This window comes from Thamnophis elegans, chromosome 3, assembly GCF_009769535.1.
Source record: "Thamnophis elegans isolate rThaEle1 chromosome 3, rThaEle1.pri, whole genome shotgun sequence".
Classification (NCBI taxonomy): domain Eukaryota; kingdom Metazoa; phylum Chordata; class Lepidosauria; order Squamata; family Colubridae; genus Thamnophis; species Thamnophis elegans.
The window spans coordinates 36,608,941-36,631,305 of NC_045543.1; the positions used below are offsets into that span (position 1 = coordinate 36,608,941).

The following is a 22,365-nucleotide window of genomic DNA, read 5'->3' on the forward strand; positions in this document are numbered from 1 at the left end:
CATTTACTCGCCTTCATGGTGGAAGCTGCAGAGGCTGCTGCAAAGGCCACGGAGAGGGCACACCAGTTGGGAGCCAGACGCAAAGAGCTGGCTCCTGGGCGAACCTCACAACTAGACCTAACTCTGGAAGGCAAAGCTGCGGGATTCACCTCCCCTAAGGAATTGCTGTTGGAACCACAGATGGATGCTGGATTGGCCTCGATCCACAAGTGGAGGAGACCAAAGCAACACCAGCCATGCACTTCGAAGATTAGGTATTCCCACCACCGCCACACAGTCAGTTGTTGGCCAGCCTTCCAGATCAATTTGGACAGCTTAATGTGAGTGGAGCCACTCCTTGCCTTAGCTCCGAGGTACCCAAATGAACACCTTCCCAGGTCGAGACTGCAATGCACTGGAGTGGGGATTCATGCTTCTTCCATACAGCAAAAAGCAGGTCATCCCACAACCTCACCGCTGGAATGAAACCAATGGCAGCCTCCTTTCACTCCGGGACACAAATGGCCCAGCACCCAGGCTGGGGAGGTCAATCTAGCCAGCCACTGGCAAGCAAGCAACAAAGCTATTGGGGGATTCCAACCCCTAGCTAGCCACTGATGTTTGGGTTGCAGCCAACGAGTCAAGTCCCACCGGGATAAGCTTAGTACCTGGGCCAAGGATAGGTACAATACCAGTGGACGCCAGCTCCCCTTCAGTAGATGGCACCGATGCAAACATTTGGGGTGTTTTAACTTCAAGTAGTGACCCCTCTAGTGATGACCCCTCAACTGCAACTACAAGGGGAGCCCCAAGCTGCAATGCCCCAGCAGATTCCTGCCCAACAACAGCTGCCAGAAGTAGCACTGCAAGGAGGCCCCAGCCCCAAGCACCTGCCCAACCGCCAGCACAAATCCAGGTGCCAGCCCCACCGGCTCCCACGCATCTCCGATTTCAAATGACATTTGATGGGACCATTGGAAAGCTAGCCTATTTCCTAAATTGAGACTGGGTACATTGACCAATATGGAGATCAATATCCTTCCAACTGAGATCTGGTTTTGGCCATAAGAGAAGGGATGAATGAGGGGAGGCTTCTGAATGGGTGGCAGAGCTCCACGATGAGGAAGTTCCTGAATTAGAAGATGCCGATGGATTAGTTCAACTGATGCGGATCTGATTTAATAATGTGGCCCAACACGTGGAAGCAGAAGAGCAAATCCAAGGGTTGAGGCAGGCCGTCTGTCCCATGAAGGAATTAGTTTGAAGTTTAGAAGGCCAGCTGGAAAGTTACAGGACTGGCCAGAGCGACTCCTTGTGCACATGTTCAAAGATCCCTTGATCCCAAACTGAGAAAGGCATGTGGCATCTGAGGGGTGCTGGAGTGCATCCAGAATTGATACACCACTGCAGTTATTCTGGACAACTGAAAGTCCACCCCATCAAAGGCCTATTACCAAAAAGCCTGCCAGAAGACCTCTGGGCCGCCAATCCCAAAGGAAGCAAGCAATAAAATGGACCAATAAAATGCTACAGGTGTGGTCAACATAAGCACAGAGCATCGGAATGCTTGGCCCCGGCCCCAGTCCCACAAGCGTGCATCCCAGCCACTACTGGAACAAGGAGGGCCCCACAAAAACTACCCAAAAAGAGTCATCTCACCCAGCAAATGGAAGAAGCCTCTCCCCAGCTTGAGGAGATGGAGACTTTGCTAGATGGTGAAACTCCTCCAGGCTGAGAGGAGGAAAACAACAGTGAAGACGAACCGATGGTAAGTGCAGCCATCCGCCCCTTTGCCATCAAAGCCAAACTTACAATAACCGAGACAGGGGTAGGTTGAGGCAGTTGTTGACATGGGCTGCTCCCAGTACTTAATTAGCATGTCCATCTTAAAACAGCTGGGCATATGCACAAGACCCTTAGCCCATCCCATCCATTTTGAGCAAGTTGACAGGATGTTAATCGGAGGAACCCCGGCCAAGCTAATCACCGAGTGGGTGAGGTTGCAGATAGGGTGCCATCATGAACTTCTCAGATTCATCATAGTGCCGAAAATGAATGAATCAATCATCTTTGGGCTTGCATTGCTGGACAAATGGGCACCCACCATAAAGTTGGAGTATGGCCACTGAAAGTTAACCCTAGGCATTGGACTGATACCCCCTTCCCCCCCCCCTGTGAAGCCAGAAGGCCAGCCGGGGAGCATCAGGCCCCTTAAGGCAGACAATCCAGACCCTGCCACCCCGTATTAGATGCTAAACTTCAAGGCAGTTGAACATGATTTTCCACTCATCACCCCGCCCAAAAAAATTTGTATGTGGTAATACGCCTCTCTTAAATCCAGTTTGGTCCTTCATGAGAGGGAGGGAGAGGATACTGGGGCTTGGAAGGGGTTTTTAGTGAGAAAGATTGCAATTATCACCACCCCTCATTGACTGCACGATAGAGTTCACGCTCAGGGCAAAACTAAGATGTACTCCATGACCCCAAAGGAAACGGCAGAATTAAGGAAATACATTGATGCCAATTTGGAGCAAGGCTTTATCCAACCAGCCAGTTCTAAACTAGCTGCCCCTGTTTTTTTCAAAGATGGGGAGGGGATGAGACTGTGCATTGACCTCCGGGGCATTAACACTGTTTGCATAGAAAACACCTCCCCCTTCCCCTTCATGAAGGACTTGCTGAACCATTTCGCCAAGGGCAAGGTGTTCACCAAACTGGATTTAAGAGAGGTGTATTACCGCATAAAATTAGGGAGGGGGATGAGTGGAAAATCACGTTCATCTGTCCCCTTGGTAGTTTCCAGTTCAAAGTCATGCCGTTTGGCTTACAAGGGGCCCCTGCAGTTTTCATCCAATTAATCAATGAGGTGTTGCAAAGCAAGTGAATGAACCTTCAGCCTGCTGGCTGGCTTCTTTGTTCCCCCTTGCTCCCGAGACAGCCTTCTGGAATGGCAGCAGCAGCACATGTGGCTGCAAGAGGAAGAGAGGCTGGGTGAGACCCATATGCTTTCCAGCTCCCCTCATCCCAGAAGCATTAAACTTGCACTCTCCCCTCTCTGCTAGCAGCTGCCCCCTTCTCCCTCTCCCTCCTCATTATCAGGAGATCCTGTGTGAAAAAGGGGGTGGCCGCTAGCAGAGAGTGGTTGGCATGTCAAAGCTCTCGGCTTCATTATTGCCTGCACCTGATTTCAGCTCATAGTTTGCAAAACAGAAATGGGAGGGAGTTGGTAAATGCATAGGGTGGGGGAAGGCTAAGAGATGCACAAGAGCCTTCTGCTGCCTGAGAACAGTTACCCACCAAGGTCAAGTCCTGAGAACTGTTCAAATGACACAGACTGTTTTCCCAAAACAAAGGAACTGCGTTTAATTAGTGTGGAAATTAAGGAGAAAGCTGTCAGGCCTGCAGCCATATTTCTCTTGGATATTTGGCCTGCCACACTTTCTATTATTCTACTATGCCTTTTCCTATTGTGGGAAAATGGGAGGGGGGATTGTACAGAGTTAGATGCTATGTAGCCAAAACAAAATTTCTTCTAGAAATCCAGTTCCGGTCAGGTGCAGAGGTGCAGAGACAAAGGAGACCTTCCTTTGTCTCTGCACCTCTGCACCTGACCGGAACTGGATTGGTGGAACTGCCAGAATGGCAGTGGGAGATTGGGCCATGTGATGGGTTTGTGGGTGTGGGACAAGATCTTACATTTTCAACTAGGTGGGGAAAATCTGGAAGCTTTAAGATTTGGGTATTTCCAGATGTGCCAACAGGGCTCTCTTAATAAATTAGAACTTTGAACAATACTTTGCATTGGACTGATTTACTTTTGGATGCTATTTGGAACCATGACAGAAATGATCCCAGATGAAGTGCATTGCGAAGATGTGTTGGTGGAGCAAACCATAGAATTCCTGAGGGGCACTTTTGACAATCTCAAGGTACATGCGGCTTTAACCTGAATGGCACTGCCAGCCACTAAACCAGTGCAGGTCCTGGCTCACAATGGCACACCCATGCTCACCAACCCAGCTGTAACAGTACCTGCTCCATTGGCACTAGCACCAGCTCCAGCTCAGCAGCCCAACCATGCTGATATAATGCTTCCAGATGGGCTGAAATATGATGTCTACAACATCTGTATTGCCTGAGGTGCCTCTTGCACCATTCATGGCTCATATATCTTGGCCGAAGATGTTGAGATTGATTTAGCCTGATCACGAAATCAACCCAACCATGGGTGATGGAGATCTGTCCTCACTGAAAAGAAGGAAGCCCCAAAGCTATCAGCAGAGCCCATGCCAATGCTTTAAGTGCGGAAAGGAAAAGCACCAAGCTGCTGACTGCTGAGCTGCATGCCCAGTCCAAAAAGCAACCTCAGGGCCTGCCAAGAAGTCAGTGAAACTGGCGCAAGAGCCAGGGAAATGGCCCTGAAGAGAGTGGAAGTAGTTGTGTTCACTCCATTACCTTTTGGTGTGAGAACTCTGTCTACTCTGACCTGAGAAACACTGAGGAGTGAAACAGACACAGGTAACAATCCCTTGTAAGACACCCTGTGAACCTGATGACCATCCCCATAGAATTGGCAGTACACTCTTCAAGGGATAAGGGACGCCTAGTTGCCTTTTTGGACTGGGGTTGCACTAGATGCTTGATCAAGCCTGCATTAGTCAAAAAGTTATGCTTGCAGTTCAGTGAACCCAAAGTGTGGGTGACCTTTTGCCAATTGGATGGGTCAGTAGTGTGTGTGTGGGGGAATGTTTGTTACTGAACCCATAGAGATGAGAATGGGGGCCCACACAGAAACCCTGAGGTTTATCGTGGCACCAGGCATGAAGCAGTCGCTAGTACTGGGTCTAGCATGGCTCTTAAAATAGAATCCTTATGTGAACTGGAGGAGGAGGTGGTTGTTAAAGATCAGGTGGAAAGTGTCTGGGCTGAACCCAAGCAGATGCTATCAGCACCACTGGGAGAGAAAGCAAAGAAAGAGATGGGGGCAGCCACACAAGAATGCTCTAAGGGTGACCCCTGAATACCCAAGGAGTACTGGGACTTACAGGACATTTTTAGCAGAAGGGACTCAGATGCACACACACACACCCTCATTGCCTCATGGACTATTCCATAGAAATCCTAGCAGGAACTAAGCTTCCCAAGGTCTGTGTTCAATGACCCCAAGAGAGCTCAAGGAGCTCTGGTTATTCATAGACAATAACTTAAAGCATGGGTTCATACAACCAGCCAGACTCTGGTGCTTTTCAGGGGAAAGAAAGATGAGACCATATTGCAAGCTTAACACAGATTGTGTGGAAAAGAACAAAGGACATGTTGGCCCAGCTGGCAAGGGGAAGATTTTTACTAAACTGGACTTATGAGATGTGTATAAGGAGGGGGAATGAGTGGAAAACTGCTTTCAATTGCCCCCTAGGGTGTTTTCAATTTTGAGTACTCCTTTGGACTACAGGGTGCCCTGGCCATCTTTATACAGCTGATTCCCAGTACAAGGAAACAACTTGAAAGCTTCCTGGGATTTGCCTACTTTTACTGTTAAATTTATCCTATCATTTGCACAAATAGCAGTGCCCATCACTAATCTCTTAAAAATCAAAGGTGAAGAGAAACTCAAAACTAGCCAAAGTGGTTTATGGAATGTCAGGCAGTGTTTGAAAAACTCACTTCTTCATGGTGGAGCCAGTCTTAAAGCACCCTGATCTGAACATTCTTTTGTTATTCAGGCAGATGCTAGCTAGTGGTAGGAGCCATGCTGCTACAAAAGAATGAGCAGCCATGTGCATACACCTTCAAAAATTCACTGAGACCAAATGCAATGTGGGAGAAGATGTACATAGTGTGCTGGGCACTCCTCACCTGAAGGAACTTCCTAGAAGGACATAAGGCCCCCTTCAAGGTATGGATGGACCAGAGGTGGGTTTCTTCCAGTTCGCCCCAAATCGGGCAAACTGGCAGTGGTGGTGGTGGGAGGCTCCGCCCACCAATCCAGAAGCTTCTGCATATGCGCAAAAGTGTCACGCACACACATGAGCGAACGAGTAGTAAAATAAATTGAAACCCATCACTGGGATGGACCACAAAAAAATGGAGGCCCTAAAAAACCCCAGGAGGTTGTTCTCCAAGCAAGTTCACTGGATTCAGTATTTCAACTAGTTCAATTTTACATTGCGATATCTGCCCGGGGGGAAGAACATTCTAGCCAATGCTCTTACTGGACTACTGCAATACAATAGCTCTAAACCTGAAATTATCAGACCAGTTATCCCATCTTGAGAGCTGGCAGCCCATCACCACTCAAACTCAAAGGAAACCTATACCCCACATAGCAGAGGATCTGTGCAGTGCACTAAAAGTAGCACTAGAGAAAGACAAGTGGTTCCAAGCCCATCAAATGAATGCATGCTATGGGACAGCTTAGCCTGGTTAGGAGCCAAACTCTGTGTCCCAGAGAGTAAATGCATAGTAGTTCTCTAGAAAAGTCACAACTCAAAATTGGCTAGGCGCTTTGGCTTTGTAAAAACCCTACACCTTGTGAAATATCAGTTTTGGTGGCTACCACTAAAAAAGGAATAGAGAGCTACCTAGCCAGCTGCTCCATCTGTGCTCCACAAAAAGACACCAAGGGAAAACGCTAAAACTCCTCCAGCTGGTGGCAGAGCCTAAAGAGCCATGGAAAGAAATTTCCATAGACTTTATAGTGAAGTTACTGGAAAGTTTGGGGAACACTGTGATTTGGATCATAGCTGAGTTTTTCTCTAAATAGATACATTTTATACTATGCTAAAAAAAATTCTCTCAGCATGCACCTTTCCTAAATTATTAATTCAATGCATATACATGCTCCATCGGGTGCCAGAGACAATCATACCAGATTGCAGCATGTAATTCATATCATACCATATCCTTTTGGCTATAGTATACACTTCCTCTTTCGTTGGGTCTTCCTTGAAAACAATTTATATCCTTCTACTGGTATGTTCCAATGATGGATTCCATCCCACTAGGTTTCAGTAATGGCAATAATATTGTAACTGCTCTCATAGACTGTCTCATCTCCATTTTAAGGTTATTGAGCCAGTACTGTCCAAAACTGTTTCTGTGATCATGTAACTGACAACATGGAACACTGTTATCTTTCCCATTGAAGTGGTACTTATTTATCTACTCACATTTCCATGCTTTCAAACTGCTAGGTTGGCAGCAACTGGGGTGAGAATGGAATATCACTCATTGGCTTTCTAGCTGATAAACCAAGTGTCCTAACCACTGAGTCAGTACATCACCCAATATCACAACAGTTAAGATTTTGGGCTTGGCTGGAAAGCCAACAGCCCAGGTTCGAGACTTGAGCACTGTGTGATAGGGTGACTCCCATTCTTGCCCCAACCTAGAGTTTTAAAGCATGCATGCAAATGAGAATAGATAAATAGGTGCCACTTTAAAGGGAAATAGGTGCTCTGTGATGTCATGCTGGCCACATGACTGTGGAAACATCTTCAGATAATGCTGGCTCAATGGCCTTGAAATAGAAATGAGCACTGCCCACTATAGTTGGCTATGATTAGCAGAGCAAAATCCACAAGGACTCCTTTACCTCATATACAAGTTCACCCTGTTTGTTTACCATACTTTTGAGCATTAGTGTATAGGCATCTGACCCCTTTATGCCTGATTTTGCATTTGCTTCCTATGTTAGATTGATCTCGTAAGGGTTGATTTCCCTCCCCTTCTATTTTTAGACTAAATCCCTCCAGATGAGTTGTGACAGTTGTTTTCCAAACACATTTTCCCCAGTTATTGTGAGGTGTAGCTCATCTCCTGCCAGAAATCCTTTTTGTATGTAATGTAGATCATGGTCTGGGAATCCAAAGTTTTCTCAATGAAATCATCCCTTAAGCCAGTGGTTTACTTCTAAAATCCTCCATTCCCTCATTGAATGTTGACTTCTGTTGTATAGATGAGTCTCTTGACATTGTTTTCAGTCTCCTGGTTATATTATTCATCTTCACATGAAAGAGTAGTCAAAATGGGCTTGAGTATTTTGGTAAGCCTCTCTATCACATCTTTGATCTCTGCTCCTGGAAGACAACTTTTTGTGTACATCCCTCTTTTCCAGTCTTCTGTAGTTCCCCTGTGCTACAAGAACTTTGAAAGATTGCATTCAGTGGTTCCAAGTTCACACTTGCCAGCTTCTTTAGAACTCTGGGATGAAAACCGTCTGACCCAGATGATTTTTACCCATGAGAGGTGACCCTTGAGGAATTTGAATGGAATCAGTCTGAAGTGAAAAGGCAACAGCTGAAAAAAATACTTAGTGTATTTTCTTTTCCAGTTCTTATTTCAGATCTTCTTTGCACAAGTAACCTTTCTTTAAAAGGAGAACTGCTAGAGTTTAGCTATCTATGCTAAATGGATTCATAACTGGCTGACCAACCGCACTCAACATGTAGTCCTCAATGGAATTGCATCTACATGGAGGGAAGTATGCAGTGGAATACACCAAGCCTCTGTTTTAGGCCGAGTACTCTTCAACATCTTCATCAATGACTTGGAGGGGGAGGGGGATAGATGCAGTGGTGGGATTCAATTTTTTTTTACCACCGGTTCTGTGGGCTTGGCTTGGTGTGACTGGGTGGGCATGGCTGGGTGGTCATGTCCTGGGTGTGGCCAACTCAATGTCACTTATGCCTGGCCCCTCCCCTCCCAGCCATTCCTTGTCACACCCAACCTCAATGTACTGTATTTTTCGGAGTATAAGACACATTTTTTTTCTCAAAAAAGAGGGTGAAAATCTGGGTGCGTCTTATACATCGAATACAGCATTTTTTGCCTCCTGAAGCCCTGCCCCTTCACCAAAATGGCTATGCGTAGCCTTAAGGAGAGAGCTTTCAGAGAGCTCCTAGGGACTGGGGAGGGCAGAAATGAGCAAAAAATGGGCCATTTTTTGTCCCCCCAGCCCCCAGAAGTACTCTATAAGCCTCCATAATAAAGCAGACATAAAGTGAAATTTGGACATTAAGTGTGAAACTTACTGGGTCAGGCTGGACAGCCTCTTAGAGCCCCTTTACTTCTATATTAAAGCCACATAGGCAGAATTGCAGCTTGCAAAGAACAGAAAGTCAGTGCCTAACCACAAGATGTCAAAATCTATGTCAAAAGTCCAAGGTTCAATTAAAGTTTGTTAATGACACATACTCCATAAACAAAAGGAGAAGTAAGACCCCATCCCTTTATAAGGTTTTCTCCCCAAAGTAACCACTAAGAAATGTGTTAAGTATTTCCGTGTTGCAATGCTTTTGAGAATGTATAAGAATGTGTGCTTCGATAATGAAGATTGTTCAGAACTTCCAATGCTAAGCCATGGGATAGCTTTCTGAACCTGGCTGCCAAATAAACTTTTCCTGTATCCTGAGAAGTCTAAAGCCTGTCATTTTCTGCAACAATAAGGCTATGCATGCATTTTTTTTTACAAAAGACAGGGCCGTTTTTGTGAAAAACGGGCCATTTTTTGCTCTGTTTTGGCCCCCCACCCCTCCAGGAGCACTCTGCAAGCCCCCCCCCAGGCTATTCATGCCTTTTATTTGAAAAAAAAAACAGGCCTGTTTTTGCAAAAATGGGCCATTTTTCGGGGGTTTGCAGAGTGCAAAAACGTTTTTTCCTCCTTTTGGAAAGCTCTTTAACTGATGAGAATTACATTGATCAAGTGCTGTGCCAGCACAAACAAAATCTAAAGATTTGTCAGCGATTTCCTTCTCCAGCACATGGATATATACACCTGGAAACATCTACCTATCTACCTACTCTCTCTCTCTCTCTCTCTCTCTCTCTCTACCTACCTACCTACCTACCTACTGTATTTCTCTCTCTTCCTCTCTATCCCTCTATCTACCTACCTATATACACACACTCTCTCTCCTTACCTACCTATTGTATTTCTCTCTCTTTCTCTATCACTCTACCTACCTACCTACTCTCTCTTTCCCTACCTATCTACTGTATTTCTCTCTCTCTATCTCCTTCTATTTCTCTCTCTCTGTCCCTCTGCCTACCTACCTACCTACCTACCTACCTACCTACACACACATTCTCTCTCCCTTCCTACCTATTGTATTTCTCTCTCTCTCTATCCCTCTACCTACCTACCTATCTACTCTCTCTCTCCCTATCTATTTACTGTATTTATCTCTCTTATCTCTTTCTATTTCTCTCTCGCTAGCCCTCTACCAGCCACCTACACACTCTCTCCCTACCTACCTACTGTATTTCTCTCTCTCTCTATCCCTCTCCCTACCTACCTACTCTCTCTCTCTCTCCCTACCTATCTACTGTATTTCTCTCTCTCTCTCTCTCTCTCTCTCTCTCTCTCTCTCTCTCTCTCTCCCTTTATCTACCTTCCTACCTACCTACCTACCTAACTACTCTCTACCTACCTACCTATCTACCTACTTACCTACCTACCTACCTACCTACCTACCTACCTACCTACTGTATTTCTATTTTTTTCTCTCCCTCTCTATCCCTCTATCTACCTACCTACTTTTTTAAAAAATTGCCTCTTCAAAACCTTGGTGCATTTTATACTCCAGTGCATGTTATACTCTGAAAAATACAGTATCTATAGTTATCTAAAAATGTTGTTGGGGTTTTTTTATTTTATTATCTACATACTATAGATGTACTTTCATGGACCACTGAAAGGAGGAAATGGCTCACATGCTTTGGCCAAGAGTGTGATAGGCAACAGGCTCTTAAGGGCCTGCCACAAAGAAGTGGGGGGGGGGATGTATTTTCCAAAGAAGCAGAAGACAAAACAAGAACAAATGGATGGAAACTGAACAAAGAGAGAAGCAACCTAAAACTAAGGAGAAACTTCCTGACAGTGAGAACAATTAACCAGTGGAACTGCTTGTCTCCAGAGGTTCTGGGTGCTTGATCACTGGAGGTTTTTAAGAAAAGACTGGACAGCCATTTCTCTGAAATGGTATAGGGTCCCCTCCAAAGTCCCTTCTAAATGTTATTCTGACATCTTTCCCAGGTCCTCCACTGAGATCCAAAATGTGGCTGTGATAGTTGATCAGAGCTCCTGTTTTTTTACGTGCAACAGCTTTAACATTTAGGATCAGAGCTAAATTAGTTGCTTTTCTATTAATACACAATCCTTAAAAGGGCTCCCCTTTAGAGACCCTGCCTGGTCTAATTCAGAGGTCCCCAACTTTTCTGGTACCAGGAATTGGTTTCATGGAAGAGAGTTTTACCATGGACCTCTGTGTGTGTGTGTTTGAGAGAGGTGGGGAGGGAGGGGGAAGACAAGTATACAGTTTGGTAAAGAGGCACAGACAGAATTGGTAAATTAAATAGTGGGTGGGCCATGCATGGAGTAAAATAAACATGGGATTCCCACCAGATGATTTTGCTCCAGTCCAGAGGAAAATCAGAATAAACACACATGGAAGACTTCACTAGAAAGGGCTTTCTTTTGCTCCAGGAGAAAATCAGAATAAAGAATAGGAAAAGCCTTCACAGGAAGAGACGTTTTTGTTCTGCTCTGGAAGAAAATTAGAAGATACAGAGAAATCTTCACTGGAAGACGCTCTTTGCTTTTGCTCCAGAGGAAACCCCCAATCAAAGACCTGGAGAAGCAGAAAGAGCGTGAATGACCACCACCTGCACTTTTTAATGGTTCAGCACAGTGATTCCCTTCTAGATTAGCCCTGTGACTTTCTGCTTCTAAGAAAGGAAGGAAAGGAAGGTGGGGGGGGGGGGAGAGATAATTCTAACTTACCCTTCCAGCAAAACAAACCAAAGATCCAGCATATTGAGGAAGTGCTGAGAAAACCATAAAAAACCCCAAGAGATCAAACCAACTAAGCATAGCACAATGCCTCTGTTAGAAGGATTTTCTGGTCCATTCCAGTGGGAGAAGCCGATGATGAAAGATTCGAAGACAGCGAGCTACTGAAAAACAGGTTTTATTACAGGAAGGCAATTCAGTGACAGCAAAAGGAACTTCAGCATTCCTGCCTTGCAAGGTGGTCTTCTGGGGTCTCGAGTCTAGATTTCTACACGTCTAGTTTTATACATTTTTTTCTACCCTGGGGCAATGTGAATTGATAGTTCTTTCTATTGTGTTAGATATCTCTCCAGGGCTTCCCTTCCTGCCTCGGCTTCCCTTCCTGCCTCAAAAGGTACTTCTTTTGTCCAGTTTCTATTTTGGGAGATAATCCTATCAGGGACAAGGCCGAGAGTTCCTGTGGCTAGGTGATTTCTATTTTTTGGGAATAATCCCCTCAGAGGCAAGGCAGGGAATTTCTATCATCTATAGACTCTATATTGTCTGGGTTTCTCAGTGGCTGTCTTCAGGGTGAGCACTGAGCCGGTGTGTTTAACCAGTCTTGCAACACTTTACCAGGTGATAAGTGCTCTTGGCTGAATGCCCAGACATCTAGTTAAGCTCCTTAGGCTTTCCCCTGCTGCCTGAGGGAAAGGAAAAAAGCAGCCAGAAGTGTTGGTTTATTAATCTATTGTATTTGCTTGCTTTTCTGGTGTTAAAAATATGGTAAAAATATGATAAAAATATGGGAGCTTCACCCGGATGGAGGGGTACCAGGGTAAATCTTTTGACACCTCTTTGCAAAGAAACCCAGAGCAAACAGTCACTCAGCTTGCAAAGCTCCAAGCAGTGAAAGCCCTTTAAGCACACATAGACACTAAACCAAACAAGGAAAAACAAGCAGGATGTTGCCAAAGCACATAAGGTATCCTCGGGCATTAAAACAAAAGCAAAAAACTCCAATTGAAGTGAGCTGAGCAGTCTTGGAAAAGGTGCAGACCAGAGAGAGATTCCCTCGGAGACCCAGAGCTTAATATGACATTCCCACACACACAAACATTGACCATCAGCTATTTCTTACTTCTGCTTAGGGCAAATGAGACTAAGACTGACCATCAGCTGTTTCTTAGCTCAGCTGAGGCACGGGAATCCACTCTGCCACACGAATCAGCTGAGCTAATAAACAACAGAATATAGGAGAGGGGGTAGGTGGGGAGGCAGGTTGGGAGGGGCAGATGGGGGGGGTCAATCAAATTCCAATCACTTGGAATACTGCAGCTAATTTTGGTTGCCATGATGTAAAAAAAGATGTTGAGACTAGAAAAAGTGCAGAGAAGAGCAACAAAGATGATTAGGGGACTGCTAGAGGCTAAAACATATGAAGGCTGGTTGCAGGGACTGGGTATGTCTAGTTTAATGAAAAGAAGGATTAGGGGAGACATGTTAGCTGTGTTCCAATATTTCAGGGGATGCCACAAAGAAGAGGGAGCCAAGTTATTCTCCAAAGCACCTGAGGGTAGGACAAGAAGCAATGGGTGGAAAGTAATCAAGGAGAGAAGCAACTTAGAACTAAGGAGAAATTTCCTGACAAAACAACTAACCAGTGGAACAACTTGCCTCCAGAAGTTATGAATGCTCCAAAACTGGAGGTTTTTAAGAAGATGTTGGATAACCATTTGTCTGAAGTGGTGTAGGGTTGTCTGCCTAAACAGGGGGTTGGATTAGAAGACCTCCGAGGTCCCTTCCAGCTGTGTTATTCTATTCTGTTCTGTTCTGTACTGAACTGTATTGGGGCTAAGAGTGAACTGAATTGAGTTGAATATGCAGTAGGTAAAGAAGAAGTCCATTCACACAATCCCACCCCTTTAACTCCCAGTTTCCAGACTTTCAATAGAAGTTCTCCACCCAATCTGGGACCCTTCTGGGTTTGGCTGCTTGATCATGTGAGGATATACTGGCATTCAGACTTCCAGGTAAACATATGAAGAACTCAGGAGCAGAGAGAAGGACTAAATGCACAAAACTGTCTCTATGCAGGTGCTTAAGCAATCAGTTGAATACTTGACCTCAGTTACAATTAAATCCTAATGCTTAACTCCATTCTTTGCCTCAAATTCCTATTTTTTATAAGCTATAACAATTTACCTAGATTTACAGATTCAATAAAGGGAATCAGTTCAGCAATTTTTAATTTTAAAACCATTTCCCAAGATAATTAAAAATCAACTTCATATTCAGAGCTTTGTGTGTGTGTGTGTGTGTGTGTATGAACATATAGTTAATATCTCACCCATCTTAACTGTGAAAAATAAACAATTTGAACTATGGAGTGTAGGGATAGCAAATCTTTAAGACTTATATCTGCAGAAAATGTCTACATAAAAATGAACAGCCAGTTCTACCTAAGTTCTTTTAAAAATAGTATATGTTTGGGAGAAGAATTTTGCCTATCAACAATATCCCATTAACTCTTTCTTATTACCTCATTTAATTCATAGGAATTAAAAATATTCAGATTCACTAACTTGCCAAAATTACCATGCAACACAAAATAGCATCAAACCTACTTTTCATAACTTAATCTAAAACAGTATGTCATTTTTTTCTTAACAAATAATATGCTTAGATTTTTCTCTTACCTTGTGACACACAAATAACTGATGCACTGCTTCACAGGCTTGTGAACAGAGTACAGACGTGTGCAAGGAAACTGCTCTTCACGGCATTCTGGGAGCAAACCACAGTTCCAATAAGTGATCTCAATCACATAAAAATGCCTCAAAAATGGTTGCCAGATACAATCACTTTAAATATTTGCAATCCATCATGTTTAAATAAACTGGAACCAATTTACACAAGTATGATTTGTATTTGCACACTGAAATTGTAACCTGTTACTTAAAATGAACAAAAGTTTATTTTAAATAAAACAAACAAATACTGAGTGGAGGCATCTTCCAAAAAAAGGCGGAGGGTTGGATCCTGGAAACTACAGACATGAGACGATCATGGAAAAGATAATCAAGCATTTCACTAATTTAGTCACTTTATCAAAGAAGACAATAAGTTTGTTTGGCACGATCTGTTTTTAACAAACACATAACGTAACAAAACCCTTTTAGGAATCATCCTGTTCATTTCTAGGTGCTCATAAATACTCTGCTTAATGATCATTACCAGGATTTTCCTGGCTATTGATCTCTGTAGTATATGTTGAACAAAGTCATAACCTTGTTAGAGTTGACAGAAACAATAAAAAGGCAAAAAATAATAAAATGTCTAGTCCTGATGGATTACCATCTGAAATATATAAACAGCTGCAAGACCTTCCAGGGCCAATACTATTAGAGGTTTTCAGTTCAGTATTAAAAGAGGCAAAGATACCGGCATTGTGGGAAGAAGAAAATATTACACTTATCCCTAAGGAGAACTCTGATTTGACGCTAACCAAAAACTATAGGCTCATTTCTTTGTTAAATTCAGACTATAAAATTTTCATGGCCATAATGGCCGAAAGGCTAAAAAAAATTATGGGGGAATTTATTTATGTGGATCAGAATGGCTTCTTGCCAAGAAGGCAACTAAAAAATAACACCAGAACGATACTAGATGTCCTAGAATATTATGAAGTCCACAGTGAGAAACAAATGGCTTTGATATTTATTTACGCACAAAAAGTGTTTGATAATGTCAAATGGGATTTTATGTTGTGCCAGTTAAAGTACCTGGAATTTGGTGAAAACTTAATAAATATGTTTAAAGCAATTTATTGCAATCAAGTGGCCAGAGTGGTAATAAATAGGGCTACAACACAGTGCTTAAAAATCCAAAAAGGCAGAAGGCAAGGGTGCCCACTATCACCACTATTATTTGTATTAATGTTGGAGGTCTTAACTAGGATAATTCGAAAAGATGAGCACAGTAAGGGTCTAGAAATTAAAAAGGAAGTATTTAAGCTGACGATCTGGTGTTTATTATGGAAAAACTATTGCAGTCTGGTATGAGGCTAATGGAACTACTGGGAGAATGTGGGGAAGCAGCCGGTTTGAGGGTAAATAAAGAAAAAACTAAGATGTTAGTGAAAAATATAACAAATGGGCAGAAAAATGAATTGGTTGATAGAATAAACATTCAAATAGCAAAGAAAGTGTGATATTTAGGAATACAATTAACAGCGAGATGTGTAACACTCAAAGCAGATAATTACAATAAACTGACCAAATTAAGGTGAATTTAGAACGGTGGAAAAATTAACAGCTCTCCTTCATGAGGAGAATAGCAACAGTCAAAATAAACATCTTACCCAAAATCCTTTTTTAATTTCAAAATATACCAATAAGATTGGAGAAAGAATATTTCAGAAATTTAAGCAAAATGGTATCTAAATTTATTTGGCAAGGAAAGAAGCCCAGAATTAAATTGAAACTTTTACAGGATTCCAAAGAAAGAGGAGAAATCAAATTGCCCAATTGGGAAAGATACTATCAAGCGGCAGCACTAACATGGGTAAAATATTGGATAGGACTTAAAAATAGAAGACTATTAGCATTGGAAGGACATGGTATAAAAATGGAGTGGCACGCCTTCCTATGGGATGAAAAACATAAAGCTCACCAGTACTTCCAGAGGCACCATATAAGACGAACTATGTGTGGTTAATGATTAAACAATAAAACTACATGGAAAACCCAAACTGGTTATCGATGTTGGAGATGTTCTTGCATCCGAATTTTATTAATTTAGGGAAAGTAATTACTTATAAGGAGATACTAAACGAAAGAGGTGATCTAAAATCTAGAAGAGAATTATATGAGGAAGGAATAGAACAGGAATGGTGGACTTACTTACAAGTCCAATCTCGATACATAAACGATAAAAAAGAACGAGGTATTAAGAAAGAACCCACAGAATTAGATAAAATTTTACTAGGTGAAGAGGAGAAAATGATTTAAAAATTATATCAATATCTATTGGATATACAATGGCGGAAGAGCAGGTAAAGGAAATCATTTTAGCATGGAGTAGAAACTTTGGTTACAGCATAGATTTGGACAATTGGCAAGACTTATGGAAACGTTAATTTTACCCACCTCATATAAGGAAAACTTATACAAGATGTTCTATAGGTGGCACATCTCACCCACAAGATTAGCTAAAATTAACAAAAACTTAATCACCACAATGTTGGAAATGCAATGCTCCACTAGGGACCTTCTACCATATGTGATGGGAGTGCATGAAAGCTAGGGCTTTTTGGCACCAGATAAGAAAGTATTTGAAAGAGATGCTAAATCAAAAGATGGAGTTGAGGCCAGAATTATTTCTACTAGGGATCACAAAAGAAAAACATGGAAAAGATGGACTATATTTAATGCTGCATATTTTAACGGCAGCAAGACTGGTTTTTGCACAAAAATGGAAAAATGAAGAGAATCCCTCGGAACAAGAAATAATAAATAAGATACTGATGTGTACAGAAATGGACAGACTGACTCTAGAGCTCAAAGACAAGGGTGAGATGGAATATCACAAAATTTGGGACAAATTGTAACGATGGTTAGAAAGGAGGGGAAAAGGCTGGGACAGAAAAACAGACAAGTTAAGAATTGGAAAATATGGTATTAAAAATGTGTGATAGGTAGGAATTGGATATGTATTTGTATGATTAGGAATTATATAAAAGAAAGGATCAATAGACAAGTAATCTGACTGACTATACACACCTATGGAATGGATATAAAATGTAATTGTTGTAAGATCTAATCATTATATGGAAACGTTTATGCCAGAAATGTCCAATGTTTTTAATGTTTATCTAATAAAAAACTTTTAAAAAATTATTTTAAATAAAACAAACAAATACTGAGTCAAGGCATCTTCAAAAAAAAAGTGGGAGGGAATGGATCCTGAAAACTACAGACCAAGCAGCATGAGATCAATACCTGGGAAGAACCTGGAAAAGATAATCAAACAATGAACACCTAGAAACAATCAAAGCTATTACTAGAACAAGGGTGTCAAACTCAATTTAATTGAGGGCTGCATGAGGGCTGTGGTTGACCTCAGAGGACTGGACAGGTGTGGTCAACTGAGCAGGCATGGCTGACTGGGTGGGAGTGGCCAGCTTGACACCACTCCCCAAACTGCTGACATGTTTCCTCTTCATACTGGGTAGACTGGACCAAAGCCACATTGGCCTGATGTTTCCTCTTCGCATTGGGTAGATGTGGGCCGGCCCTTAACATTTTCCAGGATGGCCCCGCAGGCCGATTCTACAACATTGCAGGCCGGATCCGGCCCATGGGCCTTGTGTTTGACACCGCTGTACTAGAAGCTAACAGAACCAAATAACACAGAAGCAGCAAAGATTATTCGGGACTGGAGGCTAACGTGTATGATGAATGGTTGCACAAATGTCGTTGTGTGCTCTAATGAAGAGAAGGACTAGGAATGACATGATACCAGTCTTCCAATATTTGAGAGGCTATCACAAAGAGGATATTGTCCTAAGCATTCATATCAATGACAACAATTAATCAGTGGAATGTCTTGCCTCCAGTTGTTATGAGTGTTCCATCCCTGGAGGTTTTTAAGAAGAGATTGGATAGCCATTTGTCTAGAATCATATAAGATATCTTGCTTGAACAAGGTGTTGGACTATAAGACTTCCAAGTTCCCCTCCAACTCTATATTCTACAGAATTCTGTAATTCTGTAAAAGTGGTATTCAAAATACTATTTACAGTCCAATTATTTATCTGCAATGATACTGTATTTTTAGTTAACAGAGAATGTACATAGGATCAAAATTTAATAATTTTAACAGAATATTGCTTGTATGAGAAATCAATGCAATCATGCAATAATTGCTATCTTTGCCATTGCCTTTCTTTACTAATGGGATAAAAAAATAGATATTTTCCAGCCCTGAGGCCATTGATATGTAGTCCATATCTCTTGACACAGGATAGTGATGCTGTTAAGTGGCATTGGTCTTAGTAATTCTGGAGGTATTCCTTCAATACCTGGGGCTTTCTAGTTTGGAAATTTCCTCATGGCTTGAAAAAGATCTTTTTTGTTTGGTTCTTTATTAAGGACTGTCATTGTTGTCATCTTGATGGTAAGTCAAACTGCTATAGAGTCCTTCCATATATTCTTCCATACATTATTTCCATCTGTTCCTGATCTTCTGCTGATCACTTAGTAGATTCCCATTGTGGTCTTTAACAGTTCCTTGCTATGCTAAAATGCTGGATCACATCATTTTCACTACAGCAAACATGACTTTAGTGTGTCCCTTTCTAGTAAGTTCTTCCAGATGTTGACATTGCTCCTCCCACTGCCTATTATTGTCTTTCCTGGCTTCAATTGGAAAAATTGCATCCAGCTTTTTAACTTTATCCTTATTGTCTTTGGCTTTGGCTGCTCTTTACTGATCAGCTATTTTGATAGTATCATCAGATAGCCACTTGTTTGTTTTCTTTGTTTCTTTTTGAGTTACATACGTAGATAAAAAAAAGGTGGGATAACAATCTAATAATAACAATAATTTTCAGCACTGCAAGAGAGGCAGAAGAGAAGACAATTGCATATCGTATTTAAATTCCTTTTGAGGGATTAGGGAGAGGAAATGGTAATAGGGAATCCCTCTTGCCATGCTTGCTTAGCTGAGATGAAAATCGCTTTCAGAAGATGTGTTGAAACTGTGGTTTAGAACCATAGAATTGTTAGGCTGGAAGTGACATTGGAGGTTTTTTAGTCCAACCCTCTGCCCAAAGACAGAATCCTTATTCCATCCTGAACAAATGGCGGCCCAATCTTTTTGTTTAACCATCAGCAATTGTGCTTCCACAATTCCAGGAGGCAAGTTGTTCCACTGACTAATTGCTTTCACTGTCAGAAAATTTCACCTTAATTCCAAGTTGAATCTCTCTCTGACTAGCTTCCATTTCTTCTTATCCTGCCCTCAAATGCTTTGGACAATAAATCTTATCATATTCTTCAAGTATTGGAATATGTCTATCATCACCCCTAAGTCTTCTCTTTTCTGGGTCCCTTAGCTGTTAATGACACAATTTGGTCTCCAGGCCTCTGAACATCTTTATTGCTCTTCTCTACAGTCTTTCTAAGGCCTCAGCATCTTTTTTGTATCATGATGAGCAGAACAGACACAATATACCAAGTGTGACTTTACTAGTGCACATGCTGCTGCTTATACTTAAATGGTTGTCCACCATGGTAGCTAAATCACTCTCACTATTACTGCTGTTGAGCCAAGTACCTCCTATTCTATACATGTGCATCTGGTTTTCCTGATCTTGTGCAGGACCTTACTTTGCTCATCACTGAAATGTACCTTGTTAGTTAGGGTCCAATGCTCAAGATGTCAAGACCCTTCTGAATCTTCACTCTATCTTCCAAAGTGTTAGCAATTCCCCCCCCCCAACTTGATGTCATCTACAAATTTGATGTGTTCTTTTTCTACCCTCACATCATAAATAATATTGAAGAGCACTATCCCTGAAACAGAACCTAGAGTTACCTCCCTGCATACTTCCCTCCATGTAGACATAATTCCATTGATGACTACACACTGAGTGTGGTTGGTCATCCAGTTAAAAATCTATAAGGTGGTGATGCTATTTATCCCACATTTTTCTGGCTTACCAAGAAATAGATTGTTGGCCTACTTTGCAAATGCCTTACTGAAGTCTAGGTATAGTACATCCACAGCATTTCACTGATTTAGTCACTTTATCAAAGAAGGCAATAAGGTTTGTCTGGCATGATCTGTTTTTTTAACCAACACATAATAAAACAAAACCCCTTTAGGAATCATTCTGCTTATTTCTAGGTGCTCATAAATACTCTGCTTAATGACAATTACCAGGACTTTCCTGGCTACTGATGTTAAGATGATTGGTCTGTAATTTCCTGAATCCATTTTTTTTTACTCTTTTGAAGATTAGAACCACAAATTGCCCTTCCTGTCGATATCGTATTTGTAATGTATTTGGAAAGAAATGGCAAATTTTGTTCCAAACTGATTTTAGAGAAAGTTAAAATAAAATTTAACTCTGATCACCCCATATTGATCTTACAGGGATATTGTTGCCATTGTTAACTACTTTCAGGCATCTGAACAGGCTGATTTTTTTTATTTAACAATAATTTTTTGAAACAAAAATGTTATAAGCATAACTAGTAAATGATGTGTTTCCTTCAAAAAAGGTAGATGAATTAAACATACCTGTTAAATTATAGAATAAATGTTTGAATTGCCACAAGTCATTTTTGTTCAAGAAATTGCCCAAGGTCACTTGTTGAGATGATAAGACATAGGCAGGCAGGCAAACAGAAGCAGACAGACAGACAGACAGACAGATGATAGATAGATCAGAGAGAGAGAGGGAGGGAGGGAGGGAGGGAGGGAGAGGGATACTTCAGCTTTAGAAGGAAAACCATACGACTTTCATGGGTACCAAGGAAGAAGTGATAAAACTAAACTTACCAGGAGATGTTGTTGGACCACTATCAGCTGGAACAAAAAAGGGAGAATTATAAAATTAAATTCATATTGATATAAAATGCTATTTACTTCAAACTCTGTCAACTCAGTGAACCAGGTGGATGCATCCATAATAACACCAGGAATGTAGAGCAAATAAATCAAATACATTAAAACAAATGCCAAAACTGAAACAATCCTTTCAAATATTTAAATATTTATTGATTATTCAGTTTATAATGGAAAATATGGTAAGCATCTCAATGTTATTTATCATTCGGTTCAAACAACATACAATGAATATTTAACAGCACAAACTGCTGAGGATATTTTGCAACTGACTAACCTTGCCTGGGATATTAATAAAATTACATTTAATTATTAATTATATAAAAGTTTATTATTAAAATTAATTAACATTAAAATTAATTAAAAGTAAGTAAGTAAAAGTAATTTAATTTATAATTTAATCAATTAATTAATTTAAGTAAGTAAAATAAGTAAAATTAACTTAACTTAAATTAATTAATTAAAATTAAAATTACATTAAAATTCTTATTGATATAAAATGCTATTTACTTCAAATATTGTCAGCTCAGTGAACCAGGTGGATGCATCCATAATATCACCAGGAATGGACCTCAGTTGGAGGAAAACTAGACAGTTAAATCTAGAATCTTGCTTCCATAAGAAATCGATGCAAAAGTTGGGCTATATATTATAGTTTAAGGTGATTTCACAGATATTCAATGTATATTTCTATACCATAGAGATAACATATTCTAAATTAATGTGTTTAATTTAAATTTCAAATGTGGAAATAACATTTCATGTTCAAAGACTAAATTCATAACTTAAATGTGAATTGATTGGTTCCCCTAGCTTTGTTCTTCTTCTCCCACTAGATTACACCTGACAGCTGGAAAACATCCTACAGTTATTCTTCCTTATTATGTACTGGCACTGGACAGAGGGGAGGGGGGAGTTGATAGATGGCCAGGTCAGCAGGTTTAACTACTGTATTTGTTAAAATTTGTTTCAGGTTCTGA

The 22,365-nt window shown here is 41.3% G+C and overlaps 1 protein-coding gene across 3 annotated transcripts in view; it reads right to left on the reverse strand.

The window, feature by feature from the left end:
- The window catches only part of MFAP5 (microfibril associated protein 5), a 56,110-nt gene that overhangs the window by 15,048 nt on the left and 18,697 nt on the right, over window positions 1-22,365 (reverse strand). For all 3 annotated transcript variants that reach the window (XM_032214144.1, XM_032214145.1, XM_032214146.1), the window contains 2 exons: window positions 21,320-21,346; window positions 14,449-14,536 (listed from right to left, as the gene is read on the reverse strand). In XM_032214144.1, the coding sequence (XP_032070035.1) occupies window positions 14,449-14,536; window positions 21,320-21,346 (115 nt within the window). The remainder of the gene's footprint in view (window positions 1-14,448; window positions 14,537-21,319; window positions 21,347-22,365) is intronic.